The 22,283-nt window shown below is 37.5% G+C and overlaps 1 protein-coding gene across 1 annotated transcript in view; it reads left to right on the top strand.

Annotated features, from left to right (window-relative positions):
* Window positions 1–13,764: 13,764 nt before the first annotated feature.
* Window positions 13,765–22,283, top strand: part of col6a1 (collagen, type VI, alpha 1) — a 35,694-nt gene continuing 27,175 nt past the window's right edge. Inside the window, exons 1-13 of the mRNA XM_079856852.1 lie at window positions 13,765–14,041; window positions 15,317–15,446; window positions 16,317–16,517; window positions 16,610–16,769; window positions 17,673–17,786; window positions 18,392–18,412; window positions 18,508–18,528; window positions 18,615–18,659; window positions 18,786–18,839; window positions 20,350–20,394; window positions 20,502–20,528; window positions 20,672–20,698; window positions 20,789–20,833. Coding sequence (XP_079712978.1) covers window positions 13,954–14,041; window positions 15,317–15,446; window positions 16,317–16,517; window positions 16,610–16,769; window positions 17,673–17,786; window positions 18,392–18,412; window positions 18,508–18,528; window positions 18,615–18,659; window positions 18,786–18,839; window positions 20,350–20,394; window positions 20,502–20,528; window positions 20,672–20,698; window positions 20,789–20,833 — 978 coding nt within the window. The 5' untranslated portion in view covers window positions 13,765–13,953. The remainder of the gene's footprint in view (window positions 14,042–15,316; window positions 15,447–16,316; window positions 16,518–16,609; window positions 16,770–17,672; window positions 17,787–18,391; window positions 18,413–18,507; window positions 18,529–18,614; window positions 18,660–18,785; window positions 18,840–20,349; window positions 20,395–20,501; window positions 20,529–20,671; window positions 20,699–20,788; window positions 20,834–22,283) is intronic.

The following is a 22,283-nucleotide window of genomic DNA, read 5'->3' as shown; positions in this document are numbered from 1 at the left end:
AAAAGTTTGTAATTATATTTCAATTATAATTATATTTCAAACAATGCATAACTTGCTGAGATGTCAGTAGCAGACGTATACAGGGGGAATGCCATCCTCTGCACCTGCAAAATGGCAGGATGAGTGCTCCTCAAATGGCGCATCATGGATGATGTATTGTTGCAGTAGGCTAGCTGACGATCACAATACACACATCTCACTTTATTTGGGGTTTCTAAACGGAAATACTCCCACACCACAGATGTACGGCATCTCTTCTGGGGAGCCTCCATTTTATCTATCTATCCAAATCTATCTATCTATGTATCTATATGAATCTATCTATGTAGGCCTATCTAGATATGTATCTATAATCTATCTATGTATCTAGATAGGCTATGTATCTAGATATGTACCTAGTATCTAGATATAATATATATGTATGTATCTATATATATTTCTATAATCTAGCTGTCTATATATATTTATATCTATGTATCTATTAATGTGTCACTATGTATGTATACTCTGTCTGTCTCTAGACTATCAGTCAATGTGTTGTGTAAATTTAAATGTAAGCCTAAATAGCCTGTAACTAATCAAATCGCACTGTCACTATATCATCAAAAATCTGCTATCTCAAAATCAAACTCCTCTCACAAGAACCCACGAGGTCAATATGCGTTGATTTCACTTTTATACAGATTCTGTTCCCGACCCTGTCAATCAAACGCTGATTCGGCGGACCACACCTGATTAAACACTTAGTGAAACACTTCGAGGCTTCGTTTGGCCTTAGTCACGTGATATGGGTGTTTTGAATCACGCTTCGGATCAGTGTTTCGAAACATCTGCGCTTCGGGATCTCGCAAAGCTTCGGAAGACTGTTTCGCGTCAGCCATCCCTACACATAGGGAGTGCATTAGATAGGGTGCACACTAGATATGGAGTACACTAGATAAGGAGTACACTAGATAGGGAGTGCACTAGATAGGGTGCACACTAGATAGAAGGTGCACACTCTATAGGGAGTGCACTAGGTTCTGGAACAGAGCCGCTGTTAAACTGATTTACTACACACTCAATTCTCTGTGTGTCGACTAATAAATTAAGTGACTGTCTTCATCAAGCGCTGCTAATCAGGTTCGGTCGTTTACCTAGAACACACACACAGAACAGAAGATGTGAACTAACACACACACACACACACACACACACACACACACACACACACACAGTAATTTCCCCAGTGCTGTCTGTGGACTGTCTTTGTTATCTGGAAGACAGACAGACGATTATGAGCTGCAGACAGGATCATCTGTCTCACACACACACACACACACACACACACACACACACACAACGCACACGCACACGCAGGCACGCACACTCTCTCACACTCACTCACACACACACACACACACACACACACACACACACACACACACACACACACACACACACACACACACTCACTCACTCTCAGTCTGACTCTCACACACACTCTCACTCTCACACATACTCTCACACACACTCTCACAAACACTCTCACTTTCACACTCTCTCTCTCACACACTCTCACACAACTCTTTCTCACACTCTCTCACACACTCACACACTCTCTCACACAATCTCTCACACACTCTCTCTCACATCATTCACACACTCTCTCTCACACACTCTTTCACTCTCTCTCTCTCACACTCTCTCTCTCACACACTTTCACACACTCTCACACTCACACACTCTATCACACACTCTCTCTCACACTCTTTCACACACTCCCTCTCACACTCCCTCACACTCTCACACACTCTCTCACACACTCTCACACACTCTCTCACACTCTCTTTCACACTCTTTCACACACTCCCTCACACACTCTCACACTCTCACACACTCTCTCACACACTCACACTCTCACACACTATCACACACTATAGTGTGCACACTAGATAGGGAGTGCACTAGATAGTGTGCACACTAGATAGGGAGTGCACTAGATAGGGAGTGCACTAGATATTAAGTGCACTAGATAGTGTGCACACTAGATATTAAGTACACTAGATAGTGTGCACACTAGATAGGGAGTGCACTAGATAGGGAGTGCACTAGATAGTGTGCACACTAGATAGGGAGTGTAATATATATATAGTGTGCACACTAGATAGGGAGTGCACTAGGTTCTGGAACAGAGCCGCTGTTAAACTGATTTACTACACACTCAATTCTCTGTGTGTCGACTAATAAATTAAGTGACTGCCTTCATCAAGCGCTGCTAATCAGGTTTCGGTCATTTACCCAGAACACACACACTCTCTCTCACACACACGCAGGCACGCACACTCTCTCACACTCACTCACACACACTCACACACTCTCTCACACACACGTACACGCAGGCACGCACACTCTCTCACACTCACTCACACACACTCTCTCTCACACTCTCTCACACACTCTCTCTCACACTATCACACACTCTCACACTCACTCACACACACTCACTCACACACACTCACACACACACACACACTCACTCTGACTCTCACACACACTCTCACCCACACTCTCTCATCCACACTCTCTCACACACACTCTCTCACACATTCTATCACACACTCTCTCTCACACTCTCTCTCACACACTCTCACACACTCTCTCTCACACTCTCTCTCTCTCTCTCACACACACTCTCAAACACTCTCTTTCACACACACTCTCACACACTCTCTCACACACTCTCACATAGGGAGTGCACTAGATAAAAAATTTGTCCTACCCCTAAACCTAACCCCACCTATAACTTACCCCTAAAATCAGAGGGAAATGATAGGTGAATTACACCGATGTCGAAGCACCTTGCTGTGAATCTAAACTTGACATAAACTCTAAACTTGTCCCTAAAATTTGATTGGTTGATTGGAATGTTGTTCAAGGATCAACAACGATGTTCCAGGAACATGATGATGTACTTGGTGAAATCACATTCCCCAAATCGGTCCTAAAATTTATTCAGAACTCTTCAAATATGACCAAATTGATATTTCTACTGAACTGTCTTAAAACGAACGAGGCACAATCAATTAGTTGACTATTTGTTTTTGTACATCACATGTCGCCTTTAGTAGCCTAGGCTATTCATTCACAAACTCTTTCAAGATCATTCAGTTACCCTGTAGTACACTTTGTCTCTACACATACAGCTTGTGTGAGTTGTGTGGCCATACAATATGTAGGAGGGAAACAACGTGAGTTCTGTTAAAAAATTAACTGCACTGTCCACAATCAGATGTACAGAGGGCATGAACCTGCTGCTGATGGAGTGTTTTCATAGAAAATATCAGAAGTGCACAGTCACTGGGTCTGATGGAAAGAGCGAAGGTTAAGAACTCAAGTTTGCAGTATAGGTGACAATAAATTCCCACTATAAATGTAGCATACTATATACTATCTTTTATAGAATGCTATACATTTGTAGTGCACATAATTATCTTATTGTAGGCCTATATATTTTACTTATTTAGAAAGGGCTTTTCCTGCGACATAATTACCAGTTTCAATTCATAGATAGATAGATAGATAGATAGATAGATAGATAGATAGATAGATAGATAGATAGATAGATAGATAGATAGATAGATAGATAGATAGATAGATAGATAGATAGTTGTCCACTAGAGGGCAGAATGCATCCAACAACAGTAAATGGAGAGTTATAAACTTTGTTATAAACTTTGGTAAAAGAAAAAAGAAAACTCATTTATAAATGACGCAGGGAAAAACGCATTTAAAATAGGTTTATAATATTTAACCAAAAAAAGATACATTTTAGTATTATCATATGACATCCCCTTCAACCAATAAAATTAAAATGTATGTGCCATGTGCTTGACATTTTTGGCAACAACGAAGTGAAGGAGACATTGGAACATATTAAGTCACATGCTGTCAATGCTGTCAAGGCAATGTATATAATTGTACATCCAAATGTTTTTAATAATTTTAATGCACTTTTTGTAAAACTGAATAACTCAAAGATCTGTGTGTTGTTTCAAAAATGTCAATGTCCCTTTTTATTGGATACATATTTTCTGTTTAGCTGGCACTATTGTTCATTACTGGCAGGCAGTATAATACCTGTTAGGTTGACGTTAGTAAGTTTTATAGAAGACAGAGAGGGAAAGCTGTACCTTTTCCAGAAAGTATTGATGATAGTGACAGCAGTGCATCAGAAAATAAGGTCCAGTCCAGAAAATAAGAGATGAAGAAGTTGAAGATCAAGGAGGATAGAAGCAGTGAGGGTGATGAAGAATATAGCCTAAGTCATAGATTGTTGTTGAAGTCAGGCATTTTGGTACATTATCCTATGCCAGTTTGGAAGGTTTCCACAGGCCTACTTAGCCTACTGGGCGGAGGCATGCTTTCACTGGGTTGGACTTCAGCTCAGGAAATCGGTCTCATTTTAGAGATCCAATTAGTCCTCCATTGTCCCCCTCCTCCAAGTATTTCCTGCAGTTATCTCCAATCAGAAGCTGTCGACATCAGAGCTTGACCACTGAGGGAAAGAGAAACATACACACAGAACCCAGAGGGGAGCGATAGTGTTAAGAAAACTTGCTATTTGCCAATATAATTCTTCATAAATGTTGCTTTTCCTGTCAAAATGTTTCTGAGGGAGCTGGTCTCGGGATGTTAACATTAATCTGGCATCATGTGTTGTATTCATTGTAAATATTGGCAGTCCAGTGTCTTCTCTTGATACGCTGAAGTGATTGCACAACATTTCTGTGTCTCATTTGAAGTCTCAATACATGCTGCTTTATTAATGCAGCCCCTCTTTGACCAAATATTTTTTTGGTCAACATTGTGCTCTTATATCCCAGCATTTTGGAAGCAAAGTTTGGCTTCTCCATCTGGTTGGCAGACTGCACTTTAAGATTATGATCACTGCGTTCGCGGCTTTTTCAGGTCTATGTTTAATCAGCTGCGCGAGACCTTGATGACTGCTCCAAATTGATCCTCAGAGATGTATTTGTAGAGTGATAGGCTCTTGATAGATAGATAGATAGATAGATAGATAGATAAGAGATGAAGAAGTTGAAGATCAAGGAGGATAGAAGCAGTGAGGGTGATGAAGAATATAGCCTAAGTCATAGATTGTTGTTGAAGTCAGGCATTTTGGTACATTATATGCCAATTTGGAAGGTGCGATCCACAGGCCTACTTAGCCTATTGGGCGGAGGCTGAGAGTGAGACATACTTTCACTGGGTTGGACTCATTTTAGAGATCCAATTAGTCCTCCATTGTCCCCCTCCTCCAAGTATTTCCTGCAGTTATCTCCAATCAGAAGCTGTCGACATCAGAGCTTGACCACTGAGGGAAAGAGAAACATACACACAGAACCCAGAGGGGAGCGATAGTGTTAAGAAAACTTGCTATTTGCCAACATAATTCTTCATAAATGTTGCTTTTCCTGTCAAAATGTTTCTGAGGGAGCTGGTTTCAGGATGTTATCATTAATCTGGCATCATGTGTTGTATTCATTGTAAATATTGGCCGTCCAGTGTCTTCTCTGGAGACGCTGAAGTGATTGCACTTCAATGCATGCTGCTTTTTTAATGCAGCCCCTCTTTGATCAAATATTTTTTTCAGTCAACATTGTGCTCTTATATCCCAGCGTTTTGGAAGCAAAGTTTGGCCACTGCATTAAATTTCTCCATCTGGTTGGCAGACTGCACTTTAAGATTATGATCACTGCGTTCGCGGCTTTTTCAGGTCAATGTTTAATTAGCTGCGCGAGACCTTGATGACTGCTCCAAATTGATCCTCAGAGATGTATTTGTAGAGTGATAGGCTCTTGATAGATAGATAGATAGATAGATAGATAGATAGATAGATAGATAGATAGATAGATAGACAGACGATGCTTCAGTTGTCCACTAGAGGGCAGAATGCATCCAACAACAGTAAATGGAGAGGTTGTTCTAGCCAGGGCAGCGTCATGTGACAATGTAGAAACATTTTAATCTCAGTGTCATCTTCTGTTATAAACTTTGGTAAAAGAAAAAAGAAAACTAATTTATAAACTGCTTTTTTTATTGGATACATATTTTCTGTTTATCTGGCGCTATTGTTCATTACTGGCAAGCAGTATTATAACCTTTTTACCTGTTAGGTTGACGTTAGTAAGTTTTATAGAAGACAGAGAGGGAAAGCTGTACCTTTTCCAGAAAGTATTGATGATAGTGACAGCAGTGCATCAGAAAATAAGGTCCAGTCCAGAAAATAAGAGATGAAGAAGTTGAAGATCAAGGAGGATAGAAGCAGTGAGGGTGATGAAGAATATAGCCTATAAGTCATAGATTGTTGTTGAAGTCAGGCATTTTGGTACATTATCCTATGCCAGTTTGGAAGGTGCGATCCACAGGCCTACTTAGCCTACTGGGCGGAGGCTGAGAGTGAGACATACTTTCACTGGGTTGGACTCATTTTAGAGATCCAATTAGTCCTCCATTGTCCCCCTCCTCCAAGTATTTCCTGCAGTTATCTCCAATCAGAAGCTGTCGACACCAGAGCTTGACCACTGAGGGAAAGAGAAACATACACACAGAACCCAGAGGGGAGCGATAGTGTTAAGAAAACTTGCTATTTGCCAACATAATTCTTCATAAATGTTGCTTTTCCTGTCAAAATGTTTCTGAGGGAGCTGGTTTCAGGATGTTATCATTAATCTGGCATCATGTGTTGTATTCATTGTAAATATTGGCCGTCCAGTGTCTTCTCTGGAGACGCTGAAGTGATTGCACTTCAATGCATGCTGCTTTTTTAATGCAGCCCCTCTTTGATCAAATATTTTTTCAGTCAACATTGTGCTCTTATATCCCAGCGTTTTGGAAGCAAAGTTTGGCCACTGCATTAAATTTCTCCATCTGGTTGGCAGACTGCACTTTAAGATTATGATCACTGCGTTCGCGGCTTTTTCAGGTCAATGTTTAATTAGCTGCGCGAGACCTTGATGACTGCTCCAAATTGATCCTCAGAGATGTATTAGTAGAGTGATAGGCTCTTGTGGTGAGAATGTTTCCTCAGTGTTTTACTATCTCTCTCTCTCTTTCAGTCCCATTACACCCTCAGGAGGTGATTTAATTAAGTGCTGCTTCATCTAAGCACTGTTCATTTTTCCATGACACACTTGTGAAGGCATTATACCTTACCGTGTTGGATGATCACTCACAGATTGGGCACGGGAAAACAGCTGCTTTCTAAGATCCCATTCACAATGTTACCATATTTTACTTTCTCTTTTAATAAGACAGGCCTGGTGGATTCACAGACAGGGCATAGATTAAGCCAGGATTAGGCCTTGTTCAATTAGGGCATTTAAGTAGCTTTCATAAACGTGCCTTAGATATGTCAGTGCAAGTTACTTTAAGTTAAAACAGCTCAAACATGCATTTTAGTCTGTGAAACCGGGTGATAAAATACCAAAATGACAATGCTCACAATCTATTCTCCTCCAACCCACTAATATTAATGCGGGGACACAAACGAAATAATAGGCTGACTAATAGCATTCAATGTGCACATTCCTCTGTTTTGTTGTGTTGCATCACACTTTGGCATATTTTGCACTGATCATTATTATCAATTCACTTACGATGGGATAATATATATGCTTTACAAATATATGTTTTATTTTTTGAATGCAGATCATGCAAATCTTTATATAGGCTACTGTAGGTAAGTCAAATTTATTTATATAGCACTTTTCACAACTGACATGGTTTCAGAGCAGTTTCCGCATTGGTGTTTTTGTACTGATGTGTTTTTCAGACTTTACAGCGCTGTAATTGGGTGACTGCCTCGTTCTGTCTCATGATCACATGATTTGGAAAAACTGAGAATGGTTTCGTAATGTTTTTTGCTGAAGGATAAAACAGGGGAAAGACACTAGTGTGCATCTGTGCAGTCTGAGAACAGTTTGTTTTCTCATTAACATGGCCACATATCACCTGAGTTAACCTATCGTTACCCCAAGAACATGATAAACGTCTGCAAAACCACGTGACAACATCTGTTCACCATCACAAAGTCTTGAATCGCTAGAGGAAATGGGGGAGAATTATTCTTGTGCAATATAAATAATGATCTTATCCACATAGATTACTTTGGATTATTGCATAACGAGACTCCTTCATCATTCTGTTTCATGCACATGCTGTAAAAGTTTCCATAATTCTAATGAAATTAACATCTGTATTCAAATGTGCTTGCAGCAGTTCTCATGATCTTATGATATCATCCCATGGAAATCTCGCAGGCTTTCCTATTTGGACACAGATCTGGTCAGGAAGGCCAGGGTATTCATTTGGTGAAAAGTTGGGATTTTTCCCAAAGCCCAGACAAAATCCTTCACTGATGAATTATTCAAACGGAAGGTCAAAACACATGGATTATTGTCTTTTGCAGATCAATGCCTTCGTCTGTCTCTCCCTTACTATAGACAAAAACCTCCCAGAATTCCAGTCCATCTCACCATAGCTGGAAAAATGATGTCATATGCATAGATAACATAAAGTGCGATAAAAAAAGTATGTCCCTAAAGGCACATTAACCCAAATATTGGAATGCTGTGAAAATATCATAATTCACAAAAATCGAACCTTTCATTGGAGTAAAAGAATTGAAAGTGGGGGAAATCACATTATAAAATTAATGCTTTTCTCCAAAAGACGCTGGCCATAATTATTGGCTCCCTGTTATTAAATACTTTTTCCAACCTCCTTTTGCCAAGAAAACAGATCTGAGTCTTCTCTTATAATGCCTGATGAGTTTGGAGAACAACTGACAAGAGATCCGAGACCATTCCTCCATACAGAATCTCTCCAGATCCTTCAGATTCAAAAGTTAATGTTGGTGCTTCTTCTGTTCAGTTCAGCCCACTCATTTTCTATAGGGTTCAGTTTAGGGGACTGGGACGGTTATGGCAGAAGCTTCATTTTGTGCTCAGTTGCCCATTTTTGTGTTGATTTTGATGTTTGTTTTGGACTTGGAAGGATTTTTTTTATCTGTTGGTATTTGCTAGAATCCATAATACCATGTATCTGAACAAGATGTCCAGGACCTCCAGCAAAAAAATATGCCCACAACATATATAAGATCCAGCAGTATATTTAACCGTAGACATGGGGTACTTTTTATCCCTGTTTGCACCAAACACATCTGGTGGGTTTGCAGCCAAAAATCCCTTTTTTTGTTTCATCTGACCATAGAATCCGGTCCCTTTTGAAGTCATGTCTGACAACTGAATATGCTGGAGTTTATTTTTGGAGGAGCGAGAAGTATTTTTCTTGAAACCCTCCCAAACAACATGTGGTTGTGTAGGAGTTGTTTGATCATTTTTTTTTTAGGCTTTCTGACCCCCCAAGACTCAAGTAATCTCTGCAATTCTCCATTTGTGATCCTTGGAGAGTCTTTGGCCGCTCAAACTTTCATCCTCACCGTCCATTAAGACAATATAGACACATGTCCTCTTCCTGGCAGATTCGTAACATCTTTAGTTGATTGGAACTTCTTAATTATTGCCCTGATGGTCAAAATGGGAATGTTCAATTCTTTAGCTATACAGCCACTTTCTATTTTGTGATGCTCAACAATCTTTTGCTGCACATCAGAACTATATTCTTTGGTTTTACTCATCGTGATGGATGATTAAGGGAATTTGGCCTTTGTGTTTCCTCATATTTAAACTCCCGTGAAACAAGAAGTCATAGCTAAACAATGTTCCTAGTCACCCTGGTGTGCTAAATAAAGGTAAATATTAATGGGAATATACTTCAGAGATATTTTACTCGTAAAAAATTGTAGGGGTGCCAATAATTGTGGCCAACGTGTTTTTGAGAAAAACATTTATTTCATAATGTGATTTCCTCCCACTTTCAATTTTTACTTCAATGAAAGGTTCGACTTTTGCAAATTTTTTGAATGAAAGATCAACAGGATAAACAATGCAGATTTATTTTAGCCATTTTTGATCATATTTACCAGGGGTGCCATTAATTCTGACCACCACTGTATATATATATATATATATGTATTTTTTTACTTTCCATATAAGAATCCTTTAATTAAAAAAATTATATAATGAATGAATGTTTTTTGAGCAGCAAATCAGAATATTAAAATAATTTCTGAAGGATCATGTGACACTGAAGACTGGAGTAATGATGCTGAAAATTCAGCTTTGAATCGCAGGAATAAATTACATTTTAAATGACATTAACAGATTGAAGTTATTTTAAAAATATGTTTAAATTATAGTTATTGAAAATTCCTTGAATATTTGAAGAATATAACTGGTTTTACTGCATTTTGTATAAAATAAATGCCGTTTTTGTGATGGTATATTGGTGATGGTATATATATAGGCTATATATACCATCACCAAGACGGCATATTCTTCATGTGTGTGTGTGTGTGATTTATTTTCAGATAGTGTTTGGAGTTGGGGCGTTTATGTTACCTGCTGTTTTGTGATAATCTAAACCTTTGAGGCTCCCTAGGCAACCACAGGTCAAATTTAACCCCTGCCTCTTTTTTAAACATATCAGCATAGCATTTACTTTAGGGGTCATGAACTTTGACCTGTCAGTCTGCCTCTTACTTTGAACTTTGACCTGTCTGTTCTGCTTCAGCAAACGCTCTTAAATCTCCCATATATTTTTAGTGCTGATTTTTTCTCAGTATTTTCACAGTATCCTTCTCTCTCGCACATAATGGAGAAGATTCCTGATGTCATTCACCTCGATGAAGTCCCCATCCTGCTGGCCAGGCCGAACGAACCAGCGCAGCTGTCAGATTCTTCGTAGATTTACAGTAAGCCTCCACTATTAAATCCTGATTATTACCAGATGCTTTCCCCCCTTTTCCCTCTCAGTCTTAGGGTGCAAAATGATTTTTTTTTTCTTTCTTTCATGGAAGAAAAAAAGAAAAGCGAATGAGATCAGTGGAAAAAGCTTGCTGAGCTCTGGCCAAACATTGGTCTCTTGTAATAGAATTTTCAAGCAGAAATGAATCCTTTCTTCAGGGGGAAAAACACACCCATTTCCCTTCAGTTGCCACCAGGCAACTATTCTGATCCAAAGCATAAACATCCCAATTCACATCTCTCTGAAGCATCATGTATCATGATATTACCACATAGTACCTTAGAGTACCATGTAAACATCATTTATTACCATGGTACCACCACAGTATTACAGTATTTCGTTTTTTTTTCTAAAGAACCATTATCCAGGGACCACCCTGATCTCCCCCTCTGTGATGTTCCAGGTCATGCCGTGTTCATTACAGACCGAAAGAGGAAAAAATATTCCTCTAATGAACCATACTGCTTTCCCCCCTCCTCTAATTTACGCAACACAGTACAATGAACGTAGTGTCTTCACTCTGCTGACTTTACCGTCACTCTTTCCCATTCAAAACGTTCTCTGCTCTCGCTTGGACTTTCTCAAAAGCAATTCGATGTTTTCTCATCCTCTCACATGCTCATGGATGTATGCGAGTCTGTTGTTGTGTACGCGAATGAATAATGATGTCGTTCTTCACTCAAGATGTTTGAGTGTCATGTTGAATTTACTGTTGAGCTAATGAGAGACATTAACCCAGACTCAAAGCATTGTTCATTAACTCCATATTCACAGTCCCGAGTGAAATACTGTTCCACTGTGATCCTGTCATTGTTTCAGGAATATGCATGACCATAAGGGTATATATGTCATAATTTATCTCTATTAATGGCATCATTTATTGTGCTGATTTACAGCAGCTTCATGTTATGGGTCAGAGTCTGTTTGACTGCATTATACCTGTAACCACTATAGACTACACTATATCTCGTCCCACGCATAATTCAGATTAGTGGTCAACCAATATGTTTTTTTTAACGGCTAATTGTTTAAGTAACACATGTGTAACCAGCCTTGCTTGTTAAATTTTAGCCCTCAAATGCCAGAAGACTTTATAGGAGAGTCATTCAATCCACTTATCAATGTTTACTGTACAAAAGTTTCCTAAAATATCATTCAAAATTTGGAGTCTGTAAGATTTGATCTTTTGGAAAAAAGTCTCTTATCGTCATCAAGGCAGCATTTATTATTATTTTTTTTTTTTTTTAAATACAGGAAAAACTAATATTGTGAAATATTATTGCAATTAAAAATGTAGTTTATTCCTGTGATGGCAAAGCTGAATTTTCAGCATCATTACTCCAGTCTTCAGTGTCACATGATCCTTCAGAAATCATTCTAATATGATGATGTGCTGCTCAAGAAACATTTATTATTATTACCAATGTTGAAAACAGTTGCTGCTTAACATTTTGTGGATACAGTGAGGAAAGTTCAAAAGGAAAGCATTTATTTGAAATAGAAATCTTTTATAACATTATAAAAGTCTTTCCTGCCCTTTGATTAATTTAATGTCTTTAAAAAAATTTGTTTTTACTGACCTCAAACTTTTGAACAGTAGTAGGCCTATTTATGTGAGGCACACAATTGGCCCATATTTTGTAGAAGGAATGAATTGCGCTGAATTATTCAGTCATACAGAAGTATGAAAACTCAGATTGGTTCTGGGATAAGTTGATGACTGTCCTAATTAAGATCTAAGTGAGCCAATAGTGAGCAACACCTGGTCTCATGTTACACAGAAATCCGCACATGGGTGGCGCTGTTTCTCTTTCTAAGACAGAGAGATGCATGAGGGAGTGGCATTCTTTTTCGCTTTTCATATGTTCCTCTTCATTGAGTTCATTCTTTCTTTCTCTCTCTCGCCTCTCAATTGGTAGACGAGATGCAGATGTGAAAAGACATTACCCTCCCCCTCATAGAAAAGACAATGTCAGATGTCTTGTTTATTCTCTCTCTCTCTCTCTCTCTCTCTCTCTCTCTCTCTCTCTCTCTCTCTCTCTCTCTCTCTCTCTCTCTCTCTCACACACACACACACGGATCACATCACACCCCTCCTGACAACACGACTCTTTGCTGCATAACCTCATCAGAGTGTCTCATTCTCTCCCTGCTGCATGTTGTTCCCTCAGTTCAACTCAACACAGAGCATCTTTCTGCTTCTGCCCAACCAAACCGCAGTGCTCCATCATGTCACATGCACATTTACTCACAAAAATGTTTCCAAGGTAACTAAACTTTGTGCAAAAATGTCTACAATTATTAATGCTGGAATAAACCTGGGGATTTGGTATTAGCACCCTATCACTGATTAAATAATATGACAAAGATTCTGAAGCATTCTTTCACTAAGTAAAGAAGGTTACAATTCAATGTATTATGTTTTTGCAATATAACAATAGTTTTTTTTAAAGTACACTAAGAAAAAAGTGATACTTTGGTAGTTTTTATTAAGATTTTATGTTATTATTTATCTAATTATTAATATCAATATTTTATTATATACTTTAAAACATTAAGACATAAATTTGTTTCATGATATTTTTGACTATTGGACTGTATTACAGTGGGCCTATCAAGTAATAATGCGTAGATAACCAAGAAGCGCACGTGTTAAAATGCCATGCATTTAGTCATTATGCAGCAAAGCATCTTTAAAAGTCATAAAGTTTATTGGGCGCATTAAACAAGCATGTTAAGGTAAATGTTGATTATCAATATACTTATGTTAAAGTGTTTCAGGGCCTAACATCGCTGTGTAGCAGCATAGATGAAGCACTGATGTAGACATAAGTGGACCGAACTCCTCCTCCTCCACTCTCCTGTTGTAAAGGCGTGCCATTCTGCTGTGCGCTCTGAGCGGACGCGCCACCGTGCCACTGTCCGCTACTTCATCTCACCCGAACCTGTTTTCATATTTCATCTGAAATCATATCACTCCTTCTGTTCTGTGTGTTCCTCAACGTCAGTTTGCACGGTTAACGTGCAGTTAAATCAGGATCTATGGCGCTTAACGGATATATATTGACCGCTCTGTGCGCACTTTGGGCAGGGATCTTCGCTCAGGATGCCACAATATCCTCTTCCAAAGGTAATTATAAATATTTTTTTCCGTCCTAGTTATATTGAACATTTCTTATTTGCAATGGATAAATATGTTTAGCATGTTCGACATTACTATCCCGTGTGCGTAAAAGTCGGTTATTAAATACAGCTGCAAATAAACGCTGGACATACAACATACTACCTATATTGATTCTTAACTTATGTAACGTTTGCTCTTTTGTTATAATAAACATAGAAAAGTTATAATAGTTTGTGTAGAGGTATTAGGCTAAATAGTATTGTGTAGCATATAGGCAATAGTATTGACTGGGATGGTAGTATATTGAGTTGTAGTATAATAAGGTAGTGAGTTATTGAGTTACAATATACAATAGTAGCAACTTACAGAATAAATGACATTATTTGATCCCTTGCAAAATTACGTATCCATCTATCCAGAGATGCATGAGGATGTTTGAGTTGGGATGCTGCTGGTTTTACAGTATATGCAGCAGATAATTATGCTTTAATGCATAAAAAAATATGCTTCAATATGACTGAAATCTGGATAGTGAGTTATGATTCAGCAGATGCTCTGGAATTGATGATTTGTTGAGATGCAACTTGTTTTTGAAGAAACCATGCGCTTCTATGCATGAAAGGCCTTGGTTTAGGCCACATTTGTGGATTCTTCATATTAACTGTGCTTAATTTGGTAAATATAAGATGAAATAGTTATTTTAAAGTTTATCTGAAGAAAGTTAATCTGATTGGACTGTCCCAAGGAGATTGATTTTTAATTTTGAAGATTTGATTAGGTATTGTTGCAGTTACACACACCATACATCTGGATAGATATGTACATACCTGTATACTGTAATCTCAGATACTATCATATTCCAATCACCTGTAATGTCACATGACTGCATGGTTTAGGTCAGGTGATGCAAATGTCTCACAATTTGAGCGTCAAGTTTATCATCCACCAATAGGGGGAGCTCATCATTTAACCATACATGTAATTATCACGATTAGGAAGTGGAGATAAAAGTGAGTAAACATTGAATGTTACACCCATTCACGCCCTATAACAAAATATTTTCTGTACTTTATTTTACCTCACAATTCAGCATAGTGAACACGAGAATGCATTGCTACTGTTAACATCAACATTTACATGCAAACTCACATTTAAGCATTTGATACTTTTCCTGAAGTCATGACTATAAATTTGATAGACTAGACCTGTAAAGCACATAAGTAAGAGCATTGATTTTTGAACCACAAATGATTTTGTGATTCTACTTCTGTCTTCCTGCAGAGTGTCCTGTGGATTTGTTCTTTGTGTTGGACACATCTGAAAGTGTGGCCCTCAGAGCCAAGCCTCCAGAGTTCTACATCAACCAGATCAAGACCTTCACTAAGCTCTTCATCGATGAGCTGAAAACCCTGTATGCTATGATATTTTATAAATTTGTATTATATCTATATTTTATCATATATTTATCATATATTATCACATATTTTATCGTATGATATCTTTGTCATATCTATATTCGTTTAAAGTGGTCCTATTATGCTTTTTAAAAATTTTTTTTTTTAATTTTTACGTTTTATTTAGTGTGTTATGTTGCTGTTTGAGCATGAAAAAGGTCTGCAAAGTTACAAAGCACAAATTCCATTTCAAAGGGAGTTATTCTCTATATCAGTGCACATTGTTTCTGAACTCCTCTGGCTTCATAGAGACATTAGATGTGTTCGACTTGAAGCAGTGCTGCGCAGACTAATCGGTGTGTGACATCAAAGTACCACGAGAGCGATTGGAGAGCAGACGGCTCCGTATGTTTTCGAATTGCTCTCATTATACTTTGATGTCATACACCGATCGGTCTGTGCAGCGCCGCTTCAAGTCGAACACACCTAGGAACTAAACAGTGCATTACTGACAGACTAGGAAGAGAGGTGCTGCAAATGTGTGAAAATTTTGTTTTTTAAGCATTCAAGCATTAAAACCTATTCTAGTAGACCACAAAAACAAAATCAAGTCTCTGAAAAAGGGCATAATAGGTCTCCTTTAAAGGCGCACAGAGTAAACATGCCCTAGAAAAATCTGATTTATTTTATACATGAGTGGAGCCCCCTATGGCGACTGTCATATTGAGATCACATGACCAGGCCAAATCATATCATGTACTTTTTTGTAAGTGCATTTACACCGATAACTGAATTTCTTTAAATTGTGTGCACCTTTAACCATAAGTTTATATATATTTTTACTTTAATGCTTTGCTACAAATGTAATTTGATTATGTTGTTGACAGGCGGCAGCCTTGTGATCGTTATGTGACGTGGAACTCAGGAGCGCTGCACTACAGTGACGACACCGAGCTGGTGATGGAATTAGTTGACCTGAACACAAAACGCGCTGACCTGAAAGCTGCCATAGACAAAATCAAATACATAGGCAAAGGAACGTACACCGACTGTGCCATCAAGGATGGTATCGCTGAGCTGCTTCGAGCGTATGTTCATTTTGGCATTATTTGAAACTACAATACTAAAATTCTAAAATACATACATACATACATACATACATACATACATCTGCTTGCAGGGGCTCCCACTATCATGAGAATAAGTACATTGTGGTGGTCACGGATGGTCACCCTGTGACCGGCTACAAGGAGCCATGTGGTGGGATCCAGGATGCTGCCAATGAAGCACGACAACACGCCATCAAAGTGTTCGCTGTGGCCATCTCACCTGACCAGGAGGTACTGTACATAAAATAAATGCTACTTCAATCCGAAGTGCATTGCATTATGTTTTCTGACATATATAATTGATGCAAACAAATACTTTTTAAGTAGATACTGTATGACTTTACTTGAAAACCATTGTGCATGAAAAGTATCCTCCAAACTGCCTGATTTATATTATACTCAAATCAGGCAAGTGCTCTTTCAAAATGGCAAGCTTCAATCTGATTGGCTGGATTTAAAATTTCAGGGAATGAATGTGCACTTCACTTAAACACAATTCTTTTTTATTACATATAAAAAAAGGTTGCATTTAGTTTATAGTTCCTACAATAAGTGCTTAGACTACCATTTTTGCCACAGTTTACAAGGTGCATGCCATTTAATGTTGGTTATACTTTATTTTGATAGTCCAGTTTAGACATTCTACTAACTTTGCAACTACAGTACATGTCAACTAACTCTTATTAAAGAATTAGTAGCCTAGACTGTTAAGTTAGGGTTAGTAGACATAACAATGTCAGTAGAATGTCTGTTTGGGGACCAAAAGAAAAAGTTAGCAGATATTATACAGACAAACTATTCTACTGATTGGTTGTTGACATGTACTGTAGTTGCAATGCTACTTATAGTTAGTAGAATGTCTAAAGTGGACTAAGTGTTACCAAGATTTTTATTTGAAACAATTAATAGCAAGTAAACAATATAAAACCCACCACTTAGCAGTAAATCATATGTCTTTTTCCAGTATAAGTGGACACCAGTAATAAGCAGCAATGTGGAGTAGTTTATGCCGATGGCCAAAAGTCTGACCACATAAAGTGATGCTGTTTGTGAGAAAGAGAAATTTTTTTCTCATGCAGATATATTTGGACAAGCCATAATGTTTCTCTTTTCTTTCAACTCTATTCTTCCCAGGACACCAGACTGTCTGTCATTGCCACAGATTCGAACTACAGACAGAACTTCACCGCTGCAGACAACTCTCGCTCCACACAACTGAGCTCTATACACTCCATCATTCACATGATTGTGAGTGTCGTAACACAAACGCACCACAACAAGGATGTTTATGTGGTTTTCCTGTGGATTTATAAATCAGACAGGCCAAAACACATATAGAATTGGTTCTGCATGAAGAAAAATAATGAAGAATCTGCTTGAAATTGCATGATCAAATATTTCTTTGAGAAAAAATGCATTGGCATAGACCTGTGTGTACATTGTGTGCCTTGAGCTATATACACTATACCATTCAAAGTTTGAGGTCAGTCATTTAAACATTTTTTTTTTTTTTTAGAAAACAGTTATTTTAAATTGTAATCATGTTTCACAATATTACATTTTTTTCTGCATTTTTGGTCAAATAAATGCAGCCTTGATGAGCATTAGATACTTTTTTTTCCACCCACAGCCTTTCAACTCTAGTGTATATTACTAAAATCAATTCTACTTTATAGGCTTAATGCATTTATTTGTTTATTAATATAGAGCTCAGCAGAGGGAATTCCAACCCATTGAACTTCCTTTATGTGCGCCATCAATAATGGCAGCCATAAGTAACATTTGAGCTTTGAGCCAATTGTGTGTAGATTTTTCTAATGTTGTCCTCTTTCCTTTTTTTCTTTTCATTCTAGACAAATGAAACAAAGGATGTGGTATGTTGCTTTCCCACTGCTTTTGCACATTTGTATAAAATACCTTTATTTTGTACATTACTAAATTAATTTTGTTTTATAAATCTTTCCTTCAGTGCTGCTCCTTTGACTGCAACGTAAGTGATATTACTTGTCTAACCCATTTAAACAAGTCGTTATGATTTTTTTCTGTTTCTAACTGTTTCATGCAATATTTTCACAGGCCCCTGGAGGCCCTGAGGGACCCCCTGGAGACCCCGGACAAAGAGTGAGTATTAATAAAAATTGATTTTTATGTCTTTATGTTGCCTCTCCATCCATCTACATATATTCATGTTTAATTCACTCTCAGCATGCACAGGGGTCTGTGGCCTAACCTTTCCTTTTCCTGCAGGGAGAGAATGGAAGACCAGGCATGCCGGGAGAGAAAGGAGATTTTGGCTCTCCGGTAAGCATTTGCTATCTGCTTTTGCATAAGTCAAAAAACTCATGTTTGTAGGCATAAGTCAAGTCGAGTCAAGTGAGCTTTATTGTCATTCTGCTATATGTAGAGACATACTAAAGAACTAAATGTCATGCTTTACAAGACCATGTTACATATAACATAAATAACACATAGCCTATAAAAAAAGGTGAATCTGTGTGACCAACTTGAATCCTTTGTGAAATCTTCATGGGGGAAATCTTTCGCCCCTCACACGAAATTCGTGTGGATTCAGATATATATATATATATATATATTTAATTGCAGAATGTACATAACAAGACAGGGAACAGTCAACAATGTAAGACACTTCCATTGAGAGTAACACAGAGTTCGAGTTTAAGAAAGAAAAAGGAGCAAGGATGAAGACAAACAGGTAGCCGATATAGACATCAAAGAAAAAATACTAAAATAGTACATCATTTTGACAGAGATAAACATAGAGTTTCAGACTTTCTATTATGTTTTTTGAAACAAACTCACATAGAAATATATTAAAGGAGGGCTTACTTTTTTTCCAAGTATGGATATGATATTTACCTGTCAATAAAACAAAATGTACAACATCAAAGAAGGGTGAATTTAAATCACACTTAAAAAAGATCACATCTTGTTGGGATATAGGAGGAATTGTCTCCATTTTTCCTGACAACCAACTATGTATATCAAACCAAAATTTAGAAGTAACCTCACAGTAAAAGAATAGGTGATCAATTGTTTCAGGAAAAGTGGATTCAGATTCATTAACACTATTGAAATGACTAGATTCCCCCCACATAAATTCCTGAAGAACAGTAAATGTGAAGTCAAAATATACAGCTGTCATTTAAAAAATCCATTGTATGTGCCAATTAACGTGCTGATTAATACTTTTCACATGGCTATGAAATGATTGTGTCTAATAAATTTTCCATGTGTCCCCGGATCTCTTTGTTGAGAATCCAAACAAAGCAATTCCCTCGACTGACCCCGAGGTCCAGCATCTTTCATCTTCTGCAGCTGTTACAATTTCAATGACCTATACAATTATTTTTTTTCTCTGAATTTGCTGTTGGACTTCCTGTCTGCCACATGATCACAACTTTTCTATGTTTGTAAGGATGTTTTTAGATATTTGGCTATCATAAAACAACCACACACATTGGAAAACATCCAGCTGAGCTATTAAACAGCATATGGTGACTGAGCCAGCTATTCTGTTATTTTACAGTGAATGCTGATTTTGTAGACAAAACAATAATTATTACAGCATACAGTTGATTCTAAAAGGCCCTGTAGGAATTGTTTCTTTAAGATACGATCTTGATTTCTTTTCCCCACCGTTTTCCTTGTTTATTCTCACGTCAGGTCTGTTAATATGGTCACTTAATATTATGGTTGAGGGGGCGTCCAAATGTCTCTCTATTAGTTATTTATACCACAACCAAACTCTTTTTGGCATTCTCTCTGATCTTTGCTCTACTTCTCCTATTAGGGAAATCCTGGTGATCCCGGGCCAGTCGGTTACCAAGGAATGAAGGTCTGTCTTCCCCTCTCTCTCACAAATATTTACATTCTGTTTATATTACAGTTGATGTGTGCACTCTTGCTGAAGTGATAATCTATACTATTTTCCTTTCCTTCCAGGGAGACCAAGGAATAAGAGGTGATAAGGTAAAAGAGACAGAGCTTCCTTGCTGATTCAATGGACATTTTTATTAAAAGCACATTCCAACAGTCTTCAGTTGATTATTTTTATCTCATAATTCGTTCTAGAACTGCAAAGCGTCTCTAATACACTCTTGTTTTATCTGCAGGGTGATAGAGGTCATAAAGGCTTCAAGGTGAGCTTATTTATTATTCTCTTTAATTATGTAGTTTTGCCAATCAGAAGTTGTATATCATGCTGAATTGAATCCCAATCCTACTTTTAGGGAGACAAAGGTTACAGTGGTCTTGATGGCGTCGACGGACGTAAGGTAAGTGCGCATGTCGTGACACAAATCATTATTTTAAAGGGGAAATTCTGTATCCTTTACCAATGGAACACAAATGGAGAAATTTTGTACAATGTTCTGTTGAGTTTAGAACTGTCAAGCTCTAAAAATGACTAATAAACACCATAAAGGTGTGATTAAAATGGTCTATACACTCTTAAAAATAAAGGTTCCAAAAGTTTCATTATGATGCCAAAGAACCCCAAATAACCTTTCTTGTAACAGTTCCTAAAATAACCATTTTTTTCTAAGTTTAGTTTTTCTAAAGAAACTTTTCCACTATGAGGAACCTTTTGGAAAGGTTTGGAAAGGTTCTTCATGGAACCATCAATGGCAATAAGGAAACTTTCATTTTTTAGAGTGTATGACTACATTTAAAAAAAAAAAGACAAAACTGAAAATTAGGTCATTTAAATCTAAAATTCCTATCCACCATAGTTTTCACATCTTTTTTGTACTTTTTGTACTATTGCTCACAAGACATGCATTTTTCATGTCACTAGCCACATTTACATGGACACCTTTTGTTTCAATCGGAATTAAATCATTCCAATTGATGAATCCGAACATACTGTTTACATGAACGCTAAATAAAGTGATAGCATGTAAACGTTCATATGTCACAAGCTTCAAATCTGAATTTATCTTATGAAATGCGCACACTACATGAAACTGAAAATTAGGTTATTTAAATCTGAAAATTCCCATCCACCATAGTTTTCATGTAAATTCACTGCACAACGTTCCGGTTTTGGTTTTCAATTCGATCAATTGTTTACATGCCCTATTGAACAGATTATAAAAGGTTTAAACCACTCCTTACAATCCGAATTAAATTTCGGTTGCACTTTATTTTACGCTAAGTGCAAGGTAACAACATGGGTTAGATTTAGGGGTAGGTTCAGGGTTAGTACCTAGTTATTACCCAGTTATTGTAATTATTATAAGTACATAGTATGTACATGGGGAATAGGACTGTAAAATAAAGCTACCAAAATTTTAATCGGATTTGACCAAATCATTTTTGATTTTTATTCCGGCTGCTACTAGTCTGATTTCTATCGGATTATTAGGGTCCATGTAATCGCAGCTACTGATGTCAGAGATTTTTAGGGATTTTTTGAAAAATAAAGCTTTACATTTTGTTCTGTCCTTCATACAAATGTATCATATGACTGTTAGAAGACTTAGAAGACACAGTGCACAAACTGAATGGTACATCTTTTATTTCCTGTATTATCAGCACCACGTCTACTGTGCATTCACTGTCATTGTGCAGAAAAGAGCAGGGTGAATGTTCTGTTCCACAAAAGTGTAAAAGTTAAACGTGAAATATTCCTATGGTAACTGCCTATAAAATGAGTTTTTAATGCACTTCAGATTTGACATTATTTTTCTTTCATTACTGTGCTGCTTTCTCTGGCATCCTGTG

Source organism: Squalius cephalus (genome assembly GCF_949319135.1).
Source record: "Squalius cephalus genome assembly, chromosome: 22".
In the NCBI taxonomy this organism is placed as follows: Eukaryota; Metazoa; Chordata; class Actinopteri; order Cypriniformes; family Leuciscidae; genus Squalius; species Squalius cephalus.
The sequence above is the reverse complement of the archived record's forward strand: the minus strand, read 5'-3'. Positions and strand labels throughout refer to the sequence as shown.